Below are 21958 nucleotides of genomic sequence, written 5' to 3'. Positions count from 1 at the left end.
TACCTGCTGCAAACTGCTAGAACACATTATTTTTACTAAAATTGCGGATTTTCTTGAATCTAATTCATTTTTTTCGTCATCACAACATGGTTTCCGAAAATCATTCTCATGTGAATCACAATTATTAACATTTACTCACAAACTACACCAAATACTTGACTGTTCTTCTCTTGCCGATTGCATCTTTTTAGATTTTTCGAAAGCCTTTGACAAAGTGTGTCATAAACTTTTACTTTATAATATAAGCAAATTAAACCTCGATCATAACGTTCTCAAATGGACTGAGTCATTTCTCGCTAACCGTTCTCAGTTCGTAACAGCTAATGGCCATGACTCACCTCATAGCGACGTTCAGTCCGGTGTGCCCCAAGGTTCCATCCTGGGACCTCTATTATTCCTTATCTACATTAATGACTTACCTTCAGCAATAACCTCTGACGTACATTTATTTGCAGACGACTGTGTAATCCTCAGAGAAATAACTAACGAACACGACATCTCCCTGCTTCAGGCCGATCTCAATAACGTCAGCAAATGGTGCCGATTGTGGCGAATGGAACTCAACATTAACAAATGCAAATTTCTGAGAGTATCCCGATCTAACGATAATCTGCCTGTGTACTACTTGAATAACGTTGCTTTAGAATCTACTAACTCATATAAGTACTTAGGCCTACATATAACATCTAAATTAACATGGGATCATCACGTCGAATACATAATTAATCAAGCTAACCGCTTGATGGGATACTTACGCCGCAACTTTTCTCATGCTCCCTCTCCTTTAAAATTACTACTTTATAAAACACTGTTACGGCCAAAATTAGAATACGCTGCAGCTATATGGGACCCTTACCACGAAAACCTAATACATTCCCTTGAACTCATCCAAAACAACGCCACTCGTTTTATTCTTTGGAATTACTACCGTGGTGCGAGCGTTTCTTCAATGAAATCGAATCTGGGTCTTCAACCGCTAGCAACACGTCGAAAAATTTCCCGCCTTTCATTTTTTCATAAGCTGTATCACCACCCTACACTTCATCCAAAATTCATGTCGCTACCATATTACTTATCTCACCGTACTGATCATCATCATAAAGTTAGAATTGGTGCATGTAACACGACACACTTTTTACATTCATTTTTGCCACGTACGTCGAAAGATTGGAATGAACTTCCTTCTGACATTGTTTTCATTAATAACAATGATCATTTTCGAAAAGCACTAGCTAACAATGTACAATAGCAAACATTTGTACGAACTGCTCCTGGTGTTTTCCTTTTTCCTGTTTAATGTTACTTTTATATGTCATGTTCTATTACTGCATTCATCATACTTTCAGCTAACATTGTATAATTAGCAAATATTGTGTATAAGCTCATGATTTATTTCCTTCTTATTTGTTGTATAACCCACTCCCCTCTCTAATGCCGAGAGGCCCTGAGGGTAAATAAATAAAATAAATAAATAAATATGACACTGCACATTTTGGGAACGAATACCTCGAAACTGTCGATGGTAGCTAAGTTATTGCGGAAGAGACGTGACCGGACGCTACGGCGTGCTAATTCTGCATTTTCACATGATCTTGTAGCTGAATAATTATAGGCACAACTTCTTCACTAACTTGCAGTTTCTCGACAAAGCAGTACACACCTCTTACCTGCGCTACCTGGAAAGAAGAAATTCTGCTATCTGCCGAAAGTCCTTCACCAAAAATTTTGTTCTATGTAAATAAATAATAAACAGGCGGGTAATATGTAGAATCTTCCTAGCAAAATAAATTGCAACATGAACTGGAGTCGCTTCGCTTTCTTCGTTTTTATTGTAATCCATCTTTGAACAAAAGTGAACAACATAAGTATGCTGAAACAGAAACAACGAAGCATGCCTTCAATCTTTAACACCACAAAGATGGGCAGCTCGGAACATTCAAAGAAATAATAAGGAAAAAAAAACAAAGAAAACGTCAGCGTGGTGTAGATTTCTCTAAAAACAAGCGGAGAAATATTGGCTGCCAGTCCACTGAGAGCATTTGTTCAACAGGCTCGGTGCGGGACATTTGACCGGGTACAAATGTTTTAGAATACAAATGTGTGGTAAGTTTATTGCTTCGAGATAAAGTGTTCAGAATGCCGCCATGGCGTCGTCTTCATGTTTCCATGGCTGGACGCAACGGTCCACATTTTTATTCTGTATTTTTGTAAAAGCTTCAGCTTTGCCGCTTGTCTTCAGTGCGAGTTCTCGTCGATGGTTGTGGCGATGTCTCGGGAAAGGTAGGAGCTAATGATAGAAAAAGAAAAGAAAGCCAGAAAACGTGATTTCAAGCAGCGAAGACGTCATCCACTAAACGAATAACATCTTTCAACCCGACGAAATGCAAGCGCATTATGTACACATGGTGCATTAAATGAAGTCAAGGGTTTCATGAACACTCCAGTGCTATAGGTCCATTTTACAAACAAGAACTGATCGACGTAGCAATCAGTCATTCGATTATTCAGTTTTCCAGTGCTCCATAGACTGCGCAAGGTAGTTAGACAGCTAGCATATTGGAAGTACGTACGAGTTCTCTTACTATACAATGAAATAACTGAATAATAAATCAAGGCCCGTGTACAAGATGCTTTTTTTAGACAATATATTTTTTTTTTATAAACAAGCTATAAGTGCAGGCAACGCGGCGTTTTTCTTAGACGATTTCCTAGGCGAAGCGCACATACTTTGCCTCTAGTAGCGGGAGCTCCAGAATACTGATTAATAAAAAATTGTTAACTATTTCATTACTGTCTTGGGGGCCGTTGTTTACACGGAGAACTTGAAGGCAGGCACATATTAAGGCACCCTCATTTTTTTTTATCTATGAACTCACACCTAAAGAAACACCCTGTACAGACACAAAAAACAGATATGCTAGAGGTGTTCGTCAGAGATTATGTCAGCCATACACCATGTCGGGCATATTCGGCTGGCCAATGACAAACAGTATTTACGTACCCATTATGCCAGTAAGATTGAAGAGCTCTGGCTTTGCGGCAAAAAAATAAACAGCTATTTATACGTTTTCTGATGTCCTGCACCACATCTCCTTCTAGAAATGATTTACTGAAGGCTTAAGCTCCGGTGAATTGTGAGAGTCAGCAGCTGCTGTCCCATAATTTTGATGAGCAGTGCCATCAAGCACTGCTCAAGATAGGCTCACTTGCAGCACATCTTTATCAGCGATAGTAAGTGGAGCACATCTCTCAAATGTGGTCGAATTATTTATGGTGCCGCTGTTGCCAAGGTATAACAGAAACCGCACACGCACCACGTGTATTTCTACCTCGAACAACCACGGCTTTAGTGGGGAATTTATATGGCCCACATTTTATATGCTCACAGTCTAACGAACAACGTAACAAAAGTTTCAATAATAAGACGGGCTTATGGTATGTGTCCCGACATTTATAAGCTCTACATGTTCTTGCTACGCATATGAAAGCTGTAGTTAAATATAACGGTGTTCTCGGCCCGTGCATACTACATTTCTGCAGGGAAGCTGGCGAGCCTGCATTCCGTCACAGCTTTGATTTCCCTTCGTGAATTTTATCTCTTTCTGAGAAAATATGAAGCAAACAACGGCCATTCTTCGTTACGAAACCCAACCCAATAAGGCGTTCATTTACTTTCTAGATCTTTAGGCAACCCTTCCAATATTGGTTTTATGAGTAGCTTTCGACAGCTTCATGTTTCTTTGCCGCTTTAGTTTTGCCATGCCTACTTTCCTTGCACATGCGAAATAGAAGCAAAAAAAAAAAAAGGCCGACGTGCGACATGCTATGCGCAGAAGTCTCAATATGACCGGCCGAAATTAGGTCATGTGCAGGGACTTTCCTGAAGCAGTTTTACACTATCACAACATAATTTTGGGCCAATGAAGTCACTACTGAAAGGTGACCAGAAACTTTAGTTGAATAAAAAATCAAGGAGAGGCTAAGCAAACATGTGCGAAAAGTTCAAGGTAATCAGAAAACTCTCGAGAAGAGTGAGTCTGTAGAGGCCACTTTTGCGGTTCCTGTTACCTCAATGTTTTTTTTTTCTTTATTGTTTTTATTTTGTTTTTTTTTAGTAAGCCTTGTTCTCCTTGTACGTCTCCTATGTCGAGCGAAGGTTGTTCAATTAGCTTCAACTGGCCGCTATCGCTCCCTTTCCGGGGTGTGCTCAAGTAGGCGCGTTTAAAGTTTTGACAGGATCTGTTCAGCGTTCATTAGGCTTTATGGCCGTGCCAGACCGCTCCCACGATATATACCCCGTGGGCCGGTAGGCATCAAGTAGTCCGGGACGTGGGGTATAATTAAATCCTCTGGTTCGAGGCCCTGAAGAGGAGCTAATTTTCTTGCCTTTGCAGGGTCTAAGTGTGCGTTTTTAAGGGGTAATAAAAATCCTGGCCTTCCTTCGAAATCAACAAAAACATAGATATACGACTAGAAACGCGAGACTTTTGAGCAGTTACTTCCTCCCAGCGAGCGGGAATAGACTGCTTCGTAATGACTGATGAATATTGTATTATATTGTGTTCTTTTCCTTTCTTTTTCGTTTAGAAAAGGCTTTCAGAACTATGACATTCTTCTTATATTGTTTTCTTTTTGCATAACTTCTACACCGAGGTTATTGAACATGCAACAGCGCCACTTATCACGCTGTGTCGATGATTAAGCTTAGCTTGTCTGCTTGAAAGCTAAGCGCTCATCTAAAGCACGTTTTTCTATAATACGCGCCAAAAACGTTTGTGCTAGCTGCGGCCTAAGCTGTTTACATATATAGCAAATAGGTCTACTTCGTTAGGATTTGGTGCCTTGTATGTTTGTATGTTTGATTCAGCTACATGAATGGTACGTATTACGGGCAAATAATAAACCATTTCGTCTTTGCATAATAAGCGCTTAATAAGCGTAATATGCATAATAAGGCTGTGGCCTTTCTTTATTTATTATCAGAAAGTTTGTGAGTGCCGCTGCTAACACGTGTCTGAAGGTTGCAGGCAAGCGAGATACGGTTGCAAGCAGACGAGAAAACGAGCTTAACAACGAGATACTTCATCCCAAAGAGATTAGCCTTACTGCGTCATAGCCTTCTCCCTGTTGATTAAGCTTGAATTTTTCAAACCTGGATGTTGGCTAAGACCACCAGGGCTCTTCGTTAAGTAACTTAGTAGACACGCAAGACATGACGCCGAAACACCAAATCTTTTTCGTTGCCCCGTTGTTTTTTCTGCATTAAACGTTTTTGTAGCCCCATCGGCAGTCGCTGAATGCATGAAACTAGTTAAAAACTACCTTTTGCTTAGGCAGATCTAGACTCTACTTTTGCAGATCAGAGTAAAGCTTGGAAGCTTATGCGTTCTCTTCTCATTAAGTTTCGTAATGCGCTAAAGCATGGGTATAAAACGACGTTGATAGTTGGGACGCCTAATCATCTATGACATTTCGCGCTAAAAAAACTTTTTGTGGCTGGAAAAGCTGATCTTTTGCTCAAGTTTAGTGTCAGCTGAAATACGGAACAGTGTCTAACTTACGACGCAGCAGACTATTTTATAGCTTGCCTCCCAAGACTCCCGAATTTTCCGTAAAGCTTACGAATTGACGCTCATTTTACAATTTCACAAACGCTAGGCCAACGTTTTACGAAAAGCAAGTTATGTCCGTGAAAACGCTGCGCTCGCCGGTCCCCGAACTTTCCGTTGGGAAACGTCCGATGGTGAAAAGATGTTAAAGGCGTATTTGCTTCGAGCACGTTTATATAAACAAGATCCTGAAGCAGTCGCTGAAGAAGGCACGGTGATCATAAAGCAGTGTGTTGCACGCCACTGTTTGCTGGACCAGGTTGTTGCTGCTTGCGTGCTGCGTCTAATATTACGTCATCCATATTATCAAATATGTTTGTATACCTGAAAAGACGTGTACTCATGGGCAGCAAGTGCACCTGTCCCCCCCCCCCCCCCCATTTTGTTGCAGCTGTCATGTTGGCAGTTACGCTTATAATGTCTTATCGGCCTTGTTATTTGCTGTTGTCCGTGGTACAGCGAACAGCGGTAACCACTTGCGACCGCGTTGACCCTTCTCGACGACTGACCGTCACATGAGAAGTCGGTCAGGGTACTATTGAAACTTTTACGTTCGAGTGAATTGTTCATGCGACTTTGGTACTCCGAGGCATTCACCACCCTCTCAATTTATTTTTCGCACGTTTGCTTTTTTTTTTTTCTCCGCTGCTTTTTCGCTTTTTTTGTCTCCCTTCCTCGTTACCCTGTGTAGAATAGCAAACCAGAAGTTTCTCTTCTGGTTAACCTCCCTGCCTTTTCTATCTCATTCATCTCGGTCACTCTCTCCTTGCTCAAAAAGAGCAATGAATATTACAGCAGCCAGGCTGTATAATTGCACTTCGCGCAGTTTTGCTGTATCCGTTCAGCGGGCCCCACAATGAATTAATAAGTAATATGTGAGGCGAAGATCTCGCCGGTCAATTTTGAATAGGCATATATTCACGAAAGGCCCCTTCGTTATCATTGGAACATCTGGTATGGTCCACAGACAGGGTGTTTCAGCGAACATGTTCAACATTTTTAAAGGTTGCCAGTGGCAGATATCACAATTCTAGTTCATGAGCTTGTCTACTCGAAGCGGCTGACACCACTTGCAAATAAAAAATTGAAATGAAAAATTCAGCAATTAACAAACATTCACTCATTATTTTTTAAAACTGATTACGTTATGGCCATATTGCAATTTACAAATTCTAGCCGTGGAGTTCGCAAGGCAGATGTACTTCGAACGAATTCTCAGGACGGCACCAGTTTCGGGATATTAATTCCCAAACTTTGCGGAGAAATGCATTGCCATTCGAGTTACTTGTGTGCTTCAATGCATAAAACGACGTTTTATTCACAAATAAACTGGAGCGCCAATGCCTTTCTCCGCAAAGTTTCTCCACAAGTTCAAAATAAAATAAAAAATGCAATAGCATTAAAGCAAACGTTGAGAAAAGATAGATTAGAATTAAAACGGATAGGCGACTACGAATATGCGAGAATTAAGGAATGAATAAAAAACGTAAAATAAAACAAATTTAACTAAATTTCGAAGGCCAAAAGGAAGCACTAAAGTGAGAATCCAGAGTTTAAATCATATTAGCGAGTTTTAGCGAGTCCATCCTTCCGGTAGACTCAAGCGCGTCTGTATCATACCGGGTTATCGCACGCTAGTAGCGACATCCTAAAGACGCTTCATCTAACCTCATTGCCTTATCCTCCTGAGACCCCGCTATGGGGATTTGTCCAATGTATTGGACATTCAGAAGTGAGACAGTACTCCTGTGACAAGGCTTTCATCCTCCTAAAACCGCGCTGTCCACTTAATTGGACGCCTGCTTGCGCCATCTATGCAGCATTTATGAAAATACATCGTTCAAATTCCCACCGAAACAGTTCCACAATGGCGGCATTCAGCAGCGCGGCGTTTTACTGCAGCTGCCGGAGAAGTAAGCACTATTTCTCGTATTTCTACCCGCTTTCAGGGCATATTTTTGATTTTATTATAAAGTTAATACAACAGCGTACGCGCAGAATACGATATTTAAACTGTTTGCGCGCTTACTTTTTTTTACGCTTCCTTTGATTTCGCGTGTCCATTACGTTGGACGCTAGGACTCAACCCGGTTATTTTGACCGCGTTTTGGCGATGGCCTTGTTATGAACAGCAGGCGAGTACTGTTGGTATTTAGCGGCTTTTCCATGAAATCGCGTCTCTTTTTTTCTTTGGGGGACCGGCCTCGCGTGTTTGATGAATTAAGCTGATAACTTTTCTTTTTTCAGTCTACCGCTAGGACCCGCAAGGCAGCTGTGGCAGGCGGTCTCGTAAGAGAAAAAAAAAACATAACGATATCCCTCAATCAAATATTGTGCACATGTACAACGTCAAGATGGGTGGTGTCGACAAGGCAGACCGAATGATAAGTTACTACACGATAAAGCGCGCGTTAACAAGTGGACAATCAGAGCCATCTTTCACCTCTTCGACATTGCCCTCAGCAACTCCTGGGTGCAGTACACGCGGGACATACGCTCCCTAAAGAAATAGCGGAAAGAAATACTCTGTTCTCAGTTCCGCCAATCTGTTACTGAGACTCTCGTGGCTCAAGGGAAGCAGGATGAAACGGAGAGTGAGAACGAAGCCGAGTGGCATCCGCCATCAAAGCAGGCTCGACTGTCTCCTCGAGTACCCCAAGAAAAGAGCACTACCCACTGCTCAATGCAGGCAGACACTGCAAACGCTGCCCGTTGCAGACTACAGGGCTGCGACATGAAAACAAAGTTCTTTTGCACCAAATGTCGGCTCTTCTTCTGCATCACCAAGGAAAAAAAGGTGTTTCGAAATTACCCACAGGAAGTGAACAGAAGAGAAACATTTTTGTTGAGCAGAGGAATGCTCTTTTTTATGTACTTCATTCACTACTTTCTCTTTCGAGTTATAAAAATATTTTTGCACGCGACTTTGAGCGCAATATCTGCGGTACGTCATTACGTGCGCGCTGGGTGAAAAAAGACCGGGTAGCATCCCAGTGTCCAATATATTGGACACCGCGCTATGCTGAAACTATCAGGGCTATTGAAAAAACATTTAACACTTTTCACCTTCATAACCCTGCTGACTTATTCTGAAAGTTTGGGAAAAATCTGTGCACCTAAATACATCCCGGGTCTCAGGAGGTTATAGAGACGCTTTCGCGTTCCATGAGTGTTCTTGTCAAAGAAAACATTTAAAAAGGCAGCGTACTGACGATTGCGCCGCTGCCGGAAATTTGCACCAGCAACGAAGTTAGAACAGACTTGGTTACTGCAATATTAGCTTTGTGTTTGTCTGTTCGAGCCCTGACCACCTCACGTTCGCGTCTCCGCTGACCGGGTAATTCGCTTGCGTATACCAGAATACCGGACACGCTAAAACTTTTTATTGACTCTGCGAGACAATCCAGGATCGCAGTGCATGCCTTCCTGTTCCTGCACCCAAGTGTCGAGGCACCCAAATTAGTATCAGTGTGTCACTCACACGCGTACCTTCCGAGGAAGGCCTATTCTTCCTCCTCCTCTTCCTCTTCCTCCTCCTCCTCCTCTTCCTCTTCCTCCTCGTCTTCCTCTTCCTCTTCTTCTTCTTCCTCTTCCTCCTCTTCCTCTTCCTGCTGCTGCACGGGGGCGGGCTTGGGTGCCGGGGGCGCGGGCTTGGGTGGCTCGATGGGCTTGGGTGGCTCGAACACGGGCTCGAGCTCATCGTCTTCGTCCTCTTCCACCTCACGGCGGCTGCGCATCACCTGAGGATAGCAGAACGGTGACTCTCTTTATGGCGTGATTAAACAGCGCAACAAGAAAAAAAAACAAGAGACACAGGCCGCTGAGCTGCTTGTCACGCAGCGTTACTAATAATGAATTTGTTAGCGTCTTCAACCAAAACCTTGGGCGTTATGAAACCCTACGTTTGTGGGCCAAACTGAGCCCCTTCGCCAGTGGTTAGAAGACAGAAAATACCATAACCAGTCGCAGCTCGCTGTGCACTTTGATGGCGCTGTTTGCCTTGCTTTTCCCTCCCCCCCCCCCTCTTAATTGACAAACATACTTAGCTGTCCACTATGCCTATCATCAACACTCTTCACTCTCTCTCTCTCTTTTAATCCCATTTCCTTTCCCTAATGCTGAGTAGCAGGTCAGATCTTTGATTCAGGCTGGCCTCTCGGCTTTTCTAACATAATAAATGCATGTCTCTCTCTAGTTGTAATCGACATGAAGTGTTATGCCACACGGGGACAGACACAAAAACAAAGACACAAAGTGCTTCCTTCCTTTTTAGTGTTCATGTCACCCTGTTGCGACACACTTAATCCCGGCTTAATATGACTGGCAAACGAGCCCACATTGCCTCTCTAGTGTACAAAGTTGTAAATTATTGCTTCGTGCGTTTAGTTTTTTCATTGTGCCCTATCTTTCTTTCCTTTTGCGCTTTCACTAACTACTACATATATTATCTATATGCTGCTGCCACCGTGATCGCTAGTATCTGGCAAGCATGTTACACGTAGCAGGCGCAAAGGGGGGAAATGTCTAGCAATGTTATGCAACCTTGCCATAACAAATGTTACCATCTATAGACTAACACGCCACTGTAGCGGCCGTTTCATAGACTCACGGCTATTTTGCGAGAACTGCCTAAAATGACGGTAAAGAAAACGAACAATTCAGAATTGCTTGGGGCTTCGTATACTATACTGAAGTAACGAATGGGTGGTCTCTAACTAAAAGAATAGATTTCTCGAGCGAGAACGACACAACTGAAGAAAAAGATTGATGCCTCTTTTAATATGCTGGTGTATTTGCTCTGCGATGTAGCGAATCATCAAACAAACAGGCGAGGGCCAGTTCACTATTAACAGTTCTTAAAATATAACAAGATAGGTTCTTCTAAATACAGCGATGTCCGCCTAGGCAAAGTCAAGCTTTTCCCGGGTGAGCAGCGCCCACATTTATGAAGTCATCAGGACATCACACAATTAGTGTGATGTCCTGGTGACTTTGTCCTAGTTACTTTGTCCTGGTGACTTTGTCCTGGTGACCTTGTCCTGGTGAACAGCCGTCATTTGTGCCAAAGTTTGATCAAGACATAAAGTAAAAGAAAATGATATCCTGAATTTTAGATTTCTACTGAACTAAAAGAAAGACCTGTTTCCCGCCCTAAAATTCCAAGCAGTGCGAATAACGTTATGTTTCAGCAAAGTGTCAGTTTGCTGTCGATAGTACCAAAGCCTGCAGCGCTTGACAAAATACCTGAGTTGAGCGTACGTTCAAGAAACTTTGGTCTATCCTTAGCGCCATTTTCTTTTCCATGTGTTTATCGGTAGCCAGAAGAGTTTAATCATCGTAATGAAAAACGTTCTTCGACTCGACACACCGGAAGGACTCAAGAAAGGATAGGGTAGCGCCTTCTATAGATTAGAGAGCCCACTGCACTTCAATAATGTTTGTCGCTGATCCCTGCGCTGCACTATCGCAATCAAGAACTGTGGACATCTACCTGAAGGCAACGGAATGAAAACGTGTCGCTCTGCTAAGTGCTCAAAACACCAACCAGCAGTAAGGGGCGTTACTGAAACCTAGTGTTTACTTTCTTCAAGGGCTAACACTGAGCCACACTTGAAGAGTTCTTCTTTTTGCTTGCCTTGTTTCATTAACTTTAAGCTCATAACTGTCGTTGTCAAAAATCTGCGGACAACGGTATTCGAGCAAACGTTGAATTTCGGAGCACTTTGTGAGTATAACGAGCATAACCGTACAACCTTGCATTCACATGTCTTTGTACCTTCTCGACGAGTGTAAAATAGAAGACCCAAATTGCTTTTAAGAGGCCGTATAGTGATTATAAACACTCATGACTAGGGCAAAAGTTTTTAATAAGACTAAATGTTAAGCGGGGAACCTACCATTGGATGCCAACACATTATAGATTCGAATCCACACATCGCTACTCTAGTAATTGCTTGAAATGTCAGGCCGGTGTTCTCTGTCGTATGGTTCACGACTGTACGGGCTGGATATCAGGGCCAGTGTTCATAAATAGCACTTACGCTAGAATTTTTTGTAAGAGCATTTTCCGGCCAATACTAGCGCCGGACACAGTAGTAGCGAAGGCGTCCAACCAATGACCAAGAGCACTTACAAGCGAAAAAAAGCTTTGTGAATCCCGCCTCTGAATACCACGCTGCGTTTTTTCTCCAGTAGCGTGGTCCGTAGGGCATTGTCGCAGACCGTAAGTTCTGGGCTTCATAACTGCATTACTACTTGACAGTCAGCACTGGCAGACAATTGCTGACATTACATTGCTGCCTTCAAACTAACGGATTACTACTGCTTCCACACTGTTCTGTCCCCTAGCGTCGACAGAAATCGCCAAACGACGGCGCGAGAGAGCACTGACAAAGACACAACCAGCGCTGGCTGGTGAGAGCTAATGCTGTTCTATCTCTGTCCTGTTTTGTTTAGTCGTATTGCCCTGCTCTAACCGCTTATAAGGAATTAATTATCCCAACTGGAGAATAGTATTGGTCTTTCTTACCCTAATGTAGCTCATTCTTTCTCTAAAAGTGACGAGGCTCTTTTTTTTTCTGTGCATTCTTTTGTTAATTACGAAAATGATTTGAGGGAATGTTTCTTTTTTTACTGCCGTGTTCTAACTGTTTCTTGTTTCTTTTTTTTACTTTTGTCTTTGTGATCTGCCCCCCCCCCCCATCTTATTCCTTCTTTCCTTTTTACTTACCTTCTGCCTATCCTCAATTTCTGTTTTTATTTCCTCCTTCCTAAAGAGTAGGCAGGCGTCGTGAACCTCTTGGCGGCAGTTGCAAGCCTGCTTTTTGACTTGTGTACCTCTTTGCCCATCGTGTAGATGCCTTAAATACTACTACTACTACTACTACTACTACTACTACTACTACTAATAATAATAATAATAATAATAATAATAATAATAATAATAATAATAATAATAATAATATGGCTCCTAAGCAAGGTCTGTTTTTGAATACAATGTAAGTCCTCAAGATAAATAGCGCTGCATCAAAGCAGAAATATGTGAAGGGGCACACCTTTTGCCCAAACATACCTGCTTGTTCTTGGGGTTCTCGGGGTCCCACTTGGGCAGACCACCACGAGCAGACTCCTTGAAGCTCATCATCTTCTCCTCCCATTGCTTCTCCGACTCGGCGTCCAGCATTGCTTCGAGCCCCTACGATGCGGTGTGCAAGAGCGCCAAACATTTCATCAAGCGAGACGAGCGTGCATCAATTATCATGTGCCTGTCATTTGCTTTCCTTACTTTCGCACGAGAAGGAAACTAGTATCGAATGACACGCAAACCGTCCAATCTGGTGTCTCTTTCTTCTGACCGCACTGGCAAGCAGAGTTTCTTGCTGGAATGCGCTTCAGTAGCTTTCAGGAGCGGTCAGTTCCTGCAATACTGGCTACCAGTTATGAAATAGCTTTTGGCCACATGTATTAGGCAGACTCCTGAGGGTTTCGGCAGGGTTAGTCCCATGATGCTGCCATCGTGAGAATAGCACAGGGCGTTGCATCTCTGAATTTTATCGTACAGGCAATTTGTAGCTGGGCGTGTCATATGGCGGTACCTGCCTCTACGTGCGATTTCAACGCTGTCTACGATGCCAATCTGCTAAAGTCAAGTTGACATAATTGCAGTTGTAGTATGTTCCTTTTAGCGGCCATGCACCTTTACGCTCTTTCGAAAAGCTAATGTCGGAGGACGAACGTAACACTATGCCTAATCACGTGGCACTCGAGTCATTCGATAATGTAATAAGCTACTGCAGCGGTAATAATTCGGAATATATTGAGGAGATGCGGTTCCCACTTCATAAACTCCCTAAAAACAAGCTCGTAAAAGTAGTTCTCTTCGTCAATGCAAACCGAACTTATGCATAAAGTTAACCACACAAGTAATGTAATGTGGCTTTTTTTTTATTTTACTCATATGTAGGTTAGCACGTTTCTAGAGCTAAACGCTTTAGAAAAACACGTTTCGCGTCGCATAGTCAGAGTAGCATCGACATTCATGTAAGTAGAAAAAAGGAAGAATTGGTGGTTTCACATAAAACACTTAATGAAATCGTGCAGCGGAGGGGAAACATTCAAGTACACGTAGTGTGTACCCGTTTCCACACAAGCTGTACAGCCCGCAAAACATGCAATGTGGTTAGGAGTTCACAGTAAACGGAGCAATCCATAGCCATGCTTGCATCCTTCCATGCATAACATTAAAAAATATCATGTCTATTCAAAAATGGCAGTTGTGGGCTGTTATCGATGTGGTGTCGCGTACATCGTCGATTACGTCGTCGATGACTTTTATGCCCTCAAAATTTCTAGCCACAAGGTCCAAATTGATATACACCGGTTCCAACTGAACGTTATGTAACACGATTAGTAAGTTTAACAACAACAGTCTTTCGGTTCGTTTTGGTCAAAGCGTGTCCGTTCTTTTCAGTGAAACGTCCCTTCACCGTCAATTAGGAACATGCGGAGACCAAATTTTAGCAGTGATTGGCAATCAATGAAGGGACAGAAAACTGTTTTGTGGTGATATCTTATTTCTAGGATCTGCATACAGTTATGGTCTTAGCGTGGTCATGTGTCAAGTATGGGTATTGTTTAGTAAGATATAAAAATCATTCCATAAGTTAAAGCACTACAAGTTGTTACTCTTTAAGAAATGTCTCGCAAGCTTTTACGGTGGTTAGCCTTGAATTGTTTATGTACTATGGTTTAGAAGGTCCTAGATGAGTTATAATTTATGGCAACGAGAAGCTGCTCTTTTCCGTGGTAATAATGTTCTTCGATAACTAATACTAATTTTCCTGCTCAATAGCATTACCTTCATGATAAGTACTTTGAATTTTTTACAGTGGTTATGATAAATATTGCACTCCACCCCTGCCCGTTTCGCGTTTGAATAAGTCTCCATTTTCGTTCGATAGACTCCCTTCATTTTATTGTAACTATCGGAAGCCGTATTGACACTACGTTTTCTTGGCCCAGGGCTCACAGCAAAAACGTTACTTATAATTCCTCCACCAGATGGCAGATCTCACTATCCTTAAGTTGTGCAGCATGGAAGGAGGTTTTCTTCGATGAGGCAATTGAATAACGGTGGCCGTGAGAAGTACGACATTATGACATTTTCCCCTAATATTATCTGCCTGTGCTTCCTAGTATTGCCGTTTATTCTCTCGAAAAGTTAAGAACGTCACTACCAGTATTGTTATCTACGATCACTTGGTGCAGGTAACTTTCTCTTTGGGGCCTTGATGACTCGACTTGCTAGTGCAGCTTCTCGGTTTTAGGTGTTAATTTTCGAGGGGAAGAAAATCAAAACTCGTCGTTGCAATAGGGACAAGGTGAACATATGTGAAGCGAGGGCAAGCCTGCGTTCCTCCTAGAACGAAACGTACGCCAGAGAAGAGTTCACGCTTGTCGACGAAGGTGCGGCGATCCGTCCTTCGCTCGTACTTGCTGGCCACCTGAATCTTGGGCTGTTGCCACACGACGGGGCAGAGAGCACGGAGACGGGCACAGGCGACAGCACACACCGCAACATTTTGCGAGTGGACACGGGTGTTCACGAGGGATCGTCAAGGACAGAGAGAAAGAGAGAGAAGGGGAAAAAGAGAGAGAGAGAAAGAAGAGAGACAACATCGTGAGCGAGGCAGCAGTTTGCGCTACGCTACTCACACCGTCGTAAAGCTCCCTCTTGTCCTCGAAGGACCGCCTGTCCAGCCGCCGCTCGTACTTGCTCGACACCTGGATCTTGGGCTACCGACCGCGCATTTCAGTAAACGCTCCCACCTACTGCACGTTTGGTCATTTATAATTCGCTCCTTATATCTACTCAATCAATGGAGCATCAGTCACGGATAACGGCGGCGCTTCCTCTCGTCGGTGCCTTTCGGCGAAGCCCGTCTTTGCCTGCTGTTGCTGATAGTTATGAGTTGTGGTCTCGCAATCGTAGTGAGCAAGTGCTAGTGAAGCCCCACAACATTTAAACATGTGATGTAACGTCCGAAGGCCTACCAGCCTTTTCAGATTTACCGATTACTGCTCATTGAACCTCTCCTTGTATGTTTCCGGTCACCTTTCTGGCTGTGCTGCATATTGAGATCTTCACAGGTCTCAACTTTCTGTTAACGCCTTGTGGCAGAAAATATTTACGTCAAAATTTCTCACACCTGTTCTAAATGCTATGCAGTATATATAAATATATATATATATATATATATATATATATATATATATATATATATATATACAACGAATCATAGTTTGCATCTGTAAGGAACAGCAACTTGGCGGGCTTCAGTGACGCAAGCTTTTGCCAGATTTCTTTTGGTTCAAGCTCAAAATTATCAGCAGGGTTACTCTAGCTGACACAACTGTGTCCTGTAGAAACTGACTAAATAAAGTCAGCTTCTGCTAGGCATACAACAAACATCTTTAACTGACACAGGTTCGCTGTGTGCTGGATGGGCGTTCTGCCAACTTATTCGCTAGAACGTAATATTGCTCACAAGTCACATCTCCAGTGCACATCTGATATTGGTATATAAAGCACTGAATGAAAAGAATACGCAACCCTAACACTCGAGGGTTGTCATTTATTCACACCAGGGGCCCCATAACGTAAAAATATTCTAATCAGTTTTTGTTCCGCTCTCATGACATCAAATTTACATAACCACCTACGTAAGCATTGTACAGTGAACCGCAGCGTTGTTGGAACAACACAATCTAACGCTCACCTTGTTTACAGGACGACATTCTTTTTTTTTTCACAGGAAATAGCATGGTCGAAATTCACAGGATTTCCTTATCTAATTGGTTGTCAAGGGGCAAGGAGCACGCAGAAATTGAGAGGATTTCTGTGGGGCCGCGCTAGCGCACAGAAGGTACATAACCGGATGTCGATAGTGGTGCCGGCTGCCGGGATTGGTCCGCTTCCCCTTGCTTACCTTACGGTGGGTGGTCTAAAATCATGGCGGCGTGCAATGGAAGGTTAAAAATGCCGCTAAAACGGATCGTCAACGAAGTATAGTCGGCAGAGCGATGTCGCATACGTGCCGAAAGTGCTCGTCTACGTTATACCGCTACGTAAAAACATTTATTCTAGGCAAAAAAAAATCCGTTCGCTTTGGCAACTTCGAGTACCCAGTGCCAGAGTGATCAGTAGGCAGTCGTCTTATAGTCCTTTCAGAACGGGCAAGTCTCCGGGTATTCCGAAAGAAGTTAAATTTTCTTCGGCATTTTATTGCATGTTTCATGCGTTCATGTTAAATTCTTGTGGTGAGTGTTCGCGGTATTGTGACGTCGCATGACAGAAAGGCTAAGTAAGCTTTTGACCAACAGCGGAGGGCTGATGGCGAAAAAGGCGTGGAATCAGAAATAATTATTTTTCTTTTGTTCGGTCTAATCCTGCAAATCGGTGAGCACACGTAATATCAAATGGGGAGCTTTGGTTTTCGTGACATCGTGTGACAAACAGGCAAAAAAACTTATGACCAATAATGATTGCAGAAATAGAATGGAAACAGTTTGGAATAGCTTTACGCTACAGTGCCCGAAGTATGCGACGTGCACGGTAAAGCTATGTCTAATATCATTTCATGACTGTCCGTGCGTTTTTGTACGTTCTAGTGCTCTCGACAATGTTCATGCAAAGACAACTTACCGGGTGCTTTCCCTGCAGAGCCCTGAAATGTAATAAAAAGGAGTGTAAGTTATTGAAATTTGCTCTGGGATTCCGTATACAATATACCTCTACATTACAACAATATACATATAAATAACTATGTATAGCGCATATGTAGCTGCCCATAAACGTGGCTTAGTGAGTGCTGAGCTTTACAAGCATATTATGAGCGTCACGAATGGGCTGATGTAGGGTCATATTGAAGGCTTTAGGAGTCTGAAGCCAGGTGAACTTTCTTCGGTCTACTTCATATCCTGATTCTTCCTTTGTGGAAATCACTGAGCAAGACCTCACCATGCAACTCTCGATTTTTACGGATTTTAATTGCATCTCTGTCTGCTAGTTGTCTCGCATGGCGCTTTGCTCTCACTCACGGCCCCGTTGGGGCCTACATGCCAGGCTTCTAGTGAACGTGGGTCTGGCGTATCTCCCCTGTAGAATTGATCGATCGAAGCATTGATATTGCCAAACCACCTGCAGGAATTCACATTTTTTCATCGTGGTGGTGCGCAGGGAACCGAGTTGTACGGCTGTCACTTACTCGGGGTCGAGACCCTTCTTGAGCGCCCTGCTCCTGTTGATTTGCCGCTGACGCTCTGCCAGTTCCTTCAGCTGCAGGAGAGAAACATGCACACCCAATATTGTTAACAATGATTGTAGCGCTGTATCGTGGGTTCCTGTAAGACACCGCAGTACACCTGAGGCTGCAACAAACGTGCGAATTATATTACTTTTGGTCAATAAGGCGGTAGAAATGCGCATTCGTGCGTAGAAGCACTTGATGTTATTCTTTTTTGTGGGGACAGCCCCAGTCATGGCAGACGTAACTTAGATACTCGGATGATCGAATAGCAAGCGGCATTTTACATCACCTGTAATTTTTGTGCCGGCATTCGCAGAAATCCTCGTTCGAATGGGGTGCTTCCCGTTGGACGGCCGCCTTCGCTAAACGCGTAAATTCGTAATCACAATTGGCTGTAATCCGCTCTTACGAGCAGTTCCGGCCTGAGTGCTATTTGTGATCGTGGGCACAGATCCGTGGAGTGCACTATAATTCGTTCAACTGGCAAAGTAATGGTAAATATTGGCAAACACCAGCTCAACCTTTAATATAATGCGAACGTTTAACGGTCACTTTATTGGAGCCAAGCAGCCTCCTGTTTAACCGGGACGTCTGACAGAACATTTGAGCTCCGAAATGTTGTGCAGAGTCCCAGGGGAACACTTCCATGAGTTTTAGGTGTTTTTCCAATGCATTCTTTGCTGTGGTCAGCAGCTACGCCAACTCAATGACTTATTTTACTTTTGTAACATCAGCAAGTCACGTAAAGATTTCACAAATTTTTCCAACTACAGAGAGGTGCGTACTATGTTGATCAGTTCATTGGCATCCGTAAACTGAATCCTACGGGTAATTGGCTGGTTTGAACATAAGAACTGTGGTATAACGAGACAAGTCCCTTTGTTCGCTGGGGCAACATTGGTTGCCTTGATTAAGATAAGGTCGAAACGTTGGCTCCTGCGGCATTACTTATTCGACCACTAATGGTCATTTGAAATCCCCATGTTGGTGCGAGCATCTGTCTGCTTTAGTTTGAAAACAGTTATTTTCAATGGCTCAGGCAGCAAGCCATACTTTGTCCGTCGATTTTGCGGATTTGTATTTGCTTCTTTGGGAGCTATGATGCGGTAACGAGGCCGCGTAGGGTCTAAAAAAGTGCACGGTACTCACATCGTAGTCCTGCCTCTTCTGGCGCTCCTCAAGATCGTACTTCTCGGACTCTAGGTTGACGACCTTCTCCCAAAGCTCCTTGGCCTTCTCACGCAGTTGCTCGACGGTCAGGCCTTCGATCTCCAAGGGCTTGATACGGAAAGACAGGATGGCCTTCTTGTCCTCTTCCATCTGCTCCTTGGTCTTACCCATCTCACCTCGAGCGTACATGATGTTGGCAAACTGCAAAAGCAATCGCATACGAATAAATAAAGCAGCGAATGACAATTTGTTTTTTATTGAGCTCGCGGAACAGCATCGATGCGACGGCGTGAAGATTCTTTGAAGTGGTGTTGCGCACGTAGGTACTCCTACCAACAATTCCTGCAAAAGCGCCTCTTGAGACGTTTCACTGTGCCCTCGAAACTTTCCGTATGCTTACGTACTCTTTGCGTATAACTCCTGTGCTGTTGTTCTGAATTCAATGTGTTATGTCACGTCCAGAAAATGTCACGGAGAACATGAAAATGATGTACCAAAACTTATGCAGTTTCATTAAAAAGTTCTAAAACCAGCTGCCATCGGCAGCCAAATACTTCATCATGTCTTTTTAAATCAACACCGAAAGTTTCATTAAAGTTATTTCGGTTTGCGCTCCGACAACAACTCTCCTTGTATTTTAGAGCGACGTGGGACACCTGAATTTCCTTGCGTCCGGCAAATCTTCTTCTTTTTTTTTTTTACCTTGATCACGCAATTCATATCACGCTCGTTCTGCATCCGCATGTGCATATTGCAAAACAGAACCAGCGCGCCTCATGCATTCTAAAGAAGCCGACTATCGCGCGTGAGCTCCCAGCGAGCCTATGACGCATGCAGCCCCTCTTCGCTGCAGGTATAAGAAGCAGTTGATTGCTTGTGTCCTACACGGTTCCTATCGTGCTCCCACCTGATGCTGCAGTTCGGTGACCACGTATACCACGCGAACTCCGCGTGGGTTGCAAGAGGCAAGGCTAGCTTTGCCTGCCCTCCCCCCCCCCCCCCCCCCCCCCATGAGTCAAGGGCTCAAGCACGCGCGGCTAACCTTGTCAAAGCCGGAGCTTCCTAGTGCCGAGCCGGCCATGTCTTCACCCTCGCGTTTGGTGATGACGAAGTTTGGCTTGACGGGCTCCTGCTCACGCTTCTCCTTGGCTGCCAGCATGGCCTGGCGCTTGCGCTCTGCCTCTTCCAACCGCTTGCGCTTCGCCTCGGCTTCCCGCGCTTTCTTCTCCTCCTGCAAGAGACGTGCCGCGCACGTGAGTAAAGTAAGAGACCGAGTGAAAACCCTCAAGCGAAATAATTGGGTGCAAGGATTAGGGAAGCGCACACGTCATCATCATCATCGTCGTCAATGCAGCCACACGCTTGATGTTGGCTCGGGGTTCGAGGTGAAGTAAACAAACGGTCAGAGTAAGAGTGGGATCCTACACCGTGTCGCCAGTCAGTCAAAACCTCGTGCGCAGTAATGGAGTGGCAGTGCGGATGGGATGAAGGGGAATGCCATCATCATTACAGCAGCGTGCTCGAACTCGTTCGCTGAGCGTCTAGTTGGTAGCCTGGGACTCGAAAGACAAGATAGAAGCATCGTCTCGTAGTAAAAAAAGATAAATAAATAAATGAACAGGAAACGAACGCTGGCGGGAAATGGGAATTAGTTTTGCCTTGTCTAACTTTGTCTGCCGAAGGAAACACGATCACTTCGTTTGACTTGTTCTTTTCCTTTCATTTTCACTTTTTGTTCCAGCGTCCCCCTTTTGTTTGTGTGTGTGCTCCGATTCCATAAATTAGTTTGAAGGATTACGCGTTGGGAACATCTCCGGGTACGCGACACCTGGGTTCCCCCTGGTCGCTGAAACGGAGTCACCGCTATCACGTGTAAGAGAGAAAAAGAAAAGAATTAGGTACCCAGAATAATTGAAACCCTTGCCACGGAAAGAAGAACAAAGGCAGAAATAAAAACACAGCTGCCTGGAGGAATCGTCGGTTCCAATTATTGAGTCCCTTTCTTTTGTTTCAAACAAAGGAACCTCTTCCCACGTGGCATGCTGTATAACATCGGTTCCTTCCTTAAATATGTGGACGGAAGGCTTTCTCTTCCTTCGGCAATGCCTCATCTAAGCTGTCACCTTTTTCTAGTGCGAGTTTATGTTTCGCAATTTTTCTTGCTCGCGTAGCGTGTACACGGTGTTTCGACTCGATGTTTCGATGTACTGAACAAGTTATTCTGAAACATTTTGAACGGAAATGTAGTTTGAAACTTCGCGATAAGAGTACTAAATAATCATAGGAGTCGTAGCTCTCCTTCGGCAAGATATATATGAATACAAAGATGATAATGACGTTGATGACGATGTGCAGCATCAAAACGTTGCAACCTCTCGTTTAGCATGCGACACATTGTTTACTTTGCGTTGCCAATGTTCACATGAAAATAACTACTATGTACTACAAGTAAGTTCCAACGCATTTACAGCGCCTCAAGTTTGCGGAAGAGGCACTGCAGCTACTTCAAGTACTCCCCAACTAATTGCATCGATGTTTGCTCGGCGGTATTTCTTTTCTTTGGAGACACTGGCATACAGATGTTTCTCTGCTTAATGCTTTTCCCTCCCGTTTCTATACCTCACACTTCGAAATTCTTTTACGTCGTAAATCGATACATGCATATGTATCTGTTCATATGGAGGCCTCATACAACGCGCCTGAAAGGGGACTTCCTGTTAGAAATTGAGTGGCCGTAAATGCAATCAATCACATCAAAACAGCGAAACGTAATTTGCAAATGATGATTATTAGCACACACCTTAAAAATACAGGCGTACTTAACATTGCAATAATACAAAAAAAAAAGCAGGAACATATAGCTTTACAGAT

At 43.6% G+C, this 21958-nt stretch overlaps 1 protein-coding gene across 3 annotated transcripts in view; it reads right to left on the bottom strand.

The window, feature by feature from the left end:
* Window positions 1-1806: 1806 nt before the first annotated feature.
* up (Troponin T, skeletal muscle) overlaps window positions 1807-21958 on the bottom strand; it is a 33555-nt gene continuing 13403 nt past the window's right edge. The window contains exons 5-12 of one of the 3 annotated variants that reach the window (XM_050183468.3): window positions 20130-20318; window positions 19067-19288; window positions 17876-17946; window positions 17314-17335; window positions 15324-15404; window positions 12682-12804; window positions 9099-9349; window positions 1807-2287 (exon numbers count right to left, since the gene is read on the bottom strand). In XM_050183468.3, coding sequence (XP_050039425.1) covers window positions 9113-9349; window positions 12682-12804; window positions 15324-15404; window positions 17314-17335; window positions 17876-17946; window positions 19067-19288; window positions 20130-20318 — 945 coding nt within the window. In that variant the 3' untranslated portion in view covers window positions 1807-2287; window positions 9099-9112. Of the gene's footprint in view, window positions 2288-9090; window positions 9350-12681; window positions 12805-15043; window positions 15125-15323; window positions 15405-17313; window positions 17336-17875; window positions 17947-19066; window positions 19289-20129; window positions 20319-21958 lie in introns of all 3 variants that reach the window. The other 2 variants (XM_055074036.2, XM_050183467.3) reach the window with 2 other exon arrangements.

This window comes from Dermacentor andersoni, chromosome 4 (genome assembly GCF_023375885.2).
Source record: "Dermacentor andersoni chromosome 4, qqDerAnde1_hic_scaffold, whole genome shotgun sequence".
Taxonomy (NCBI): Eukaryota; Metazoa; Arthropoda; class Arachnida; order Ixodida; family Ixodidae; genus Dermacentor; species Dermacentor andersoni.
Note: the sequence above shows the minus strand (reverse complement) of the source record. Positions and strands in the feature narration are given on the sequence as shown.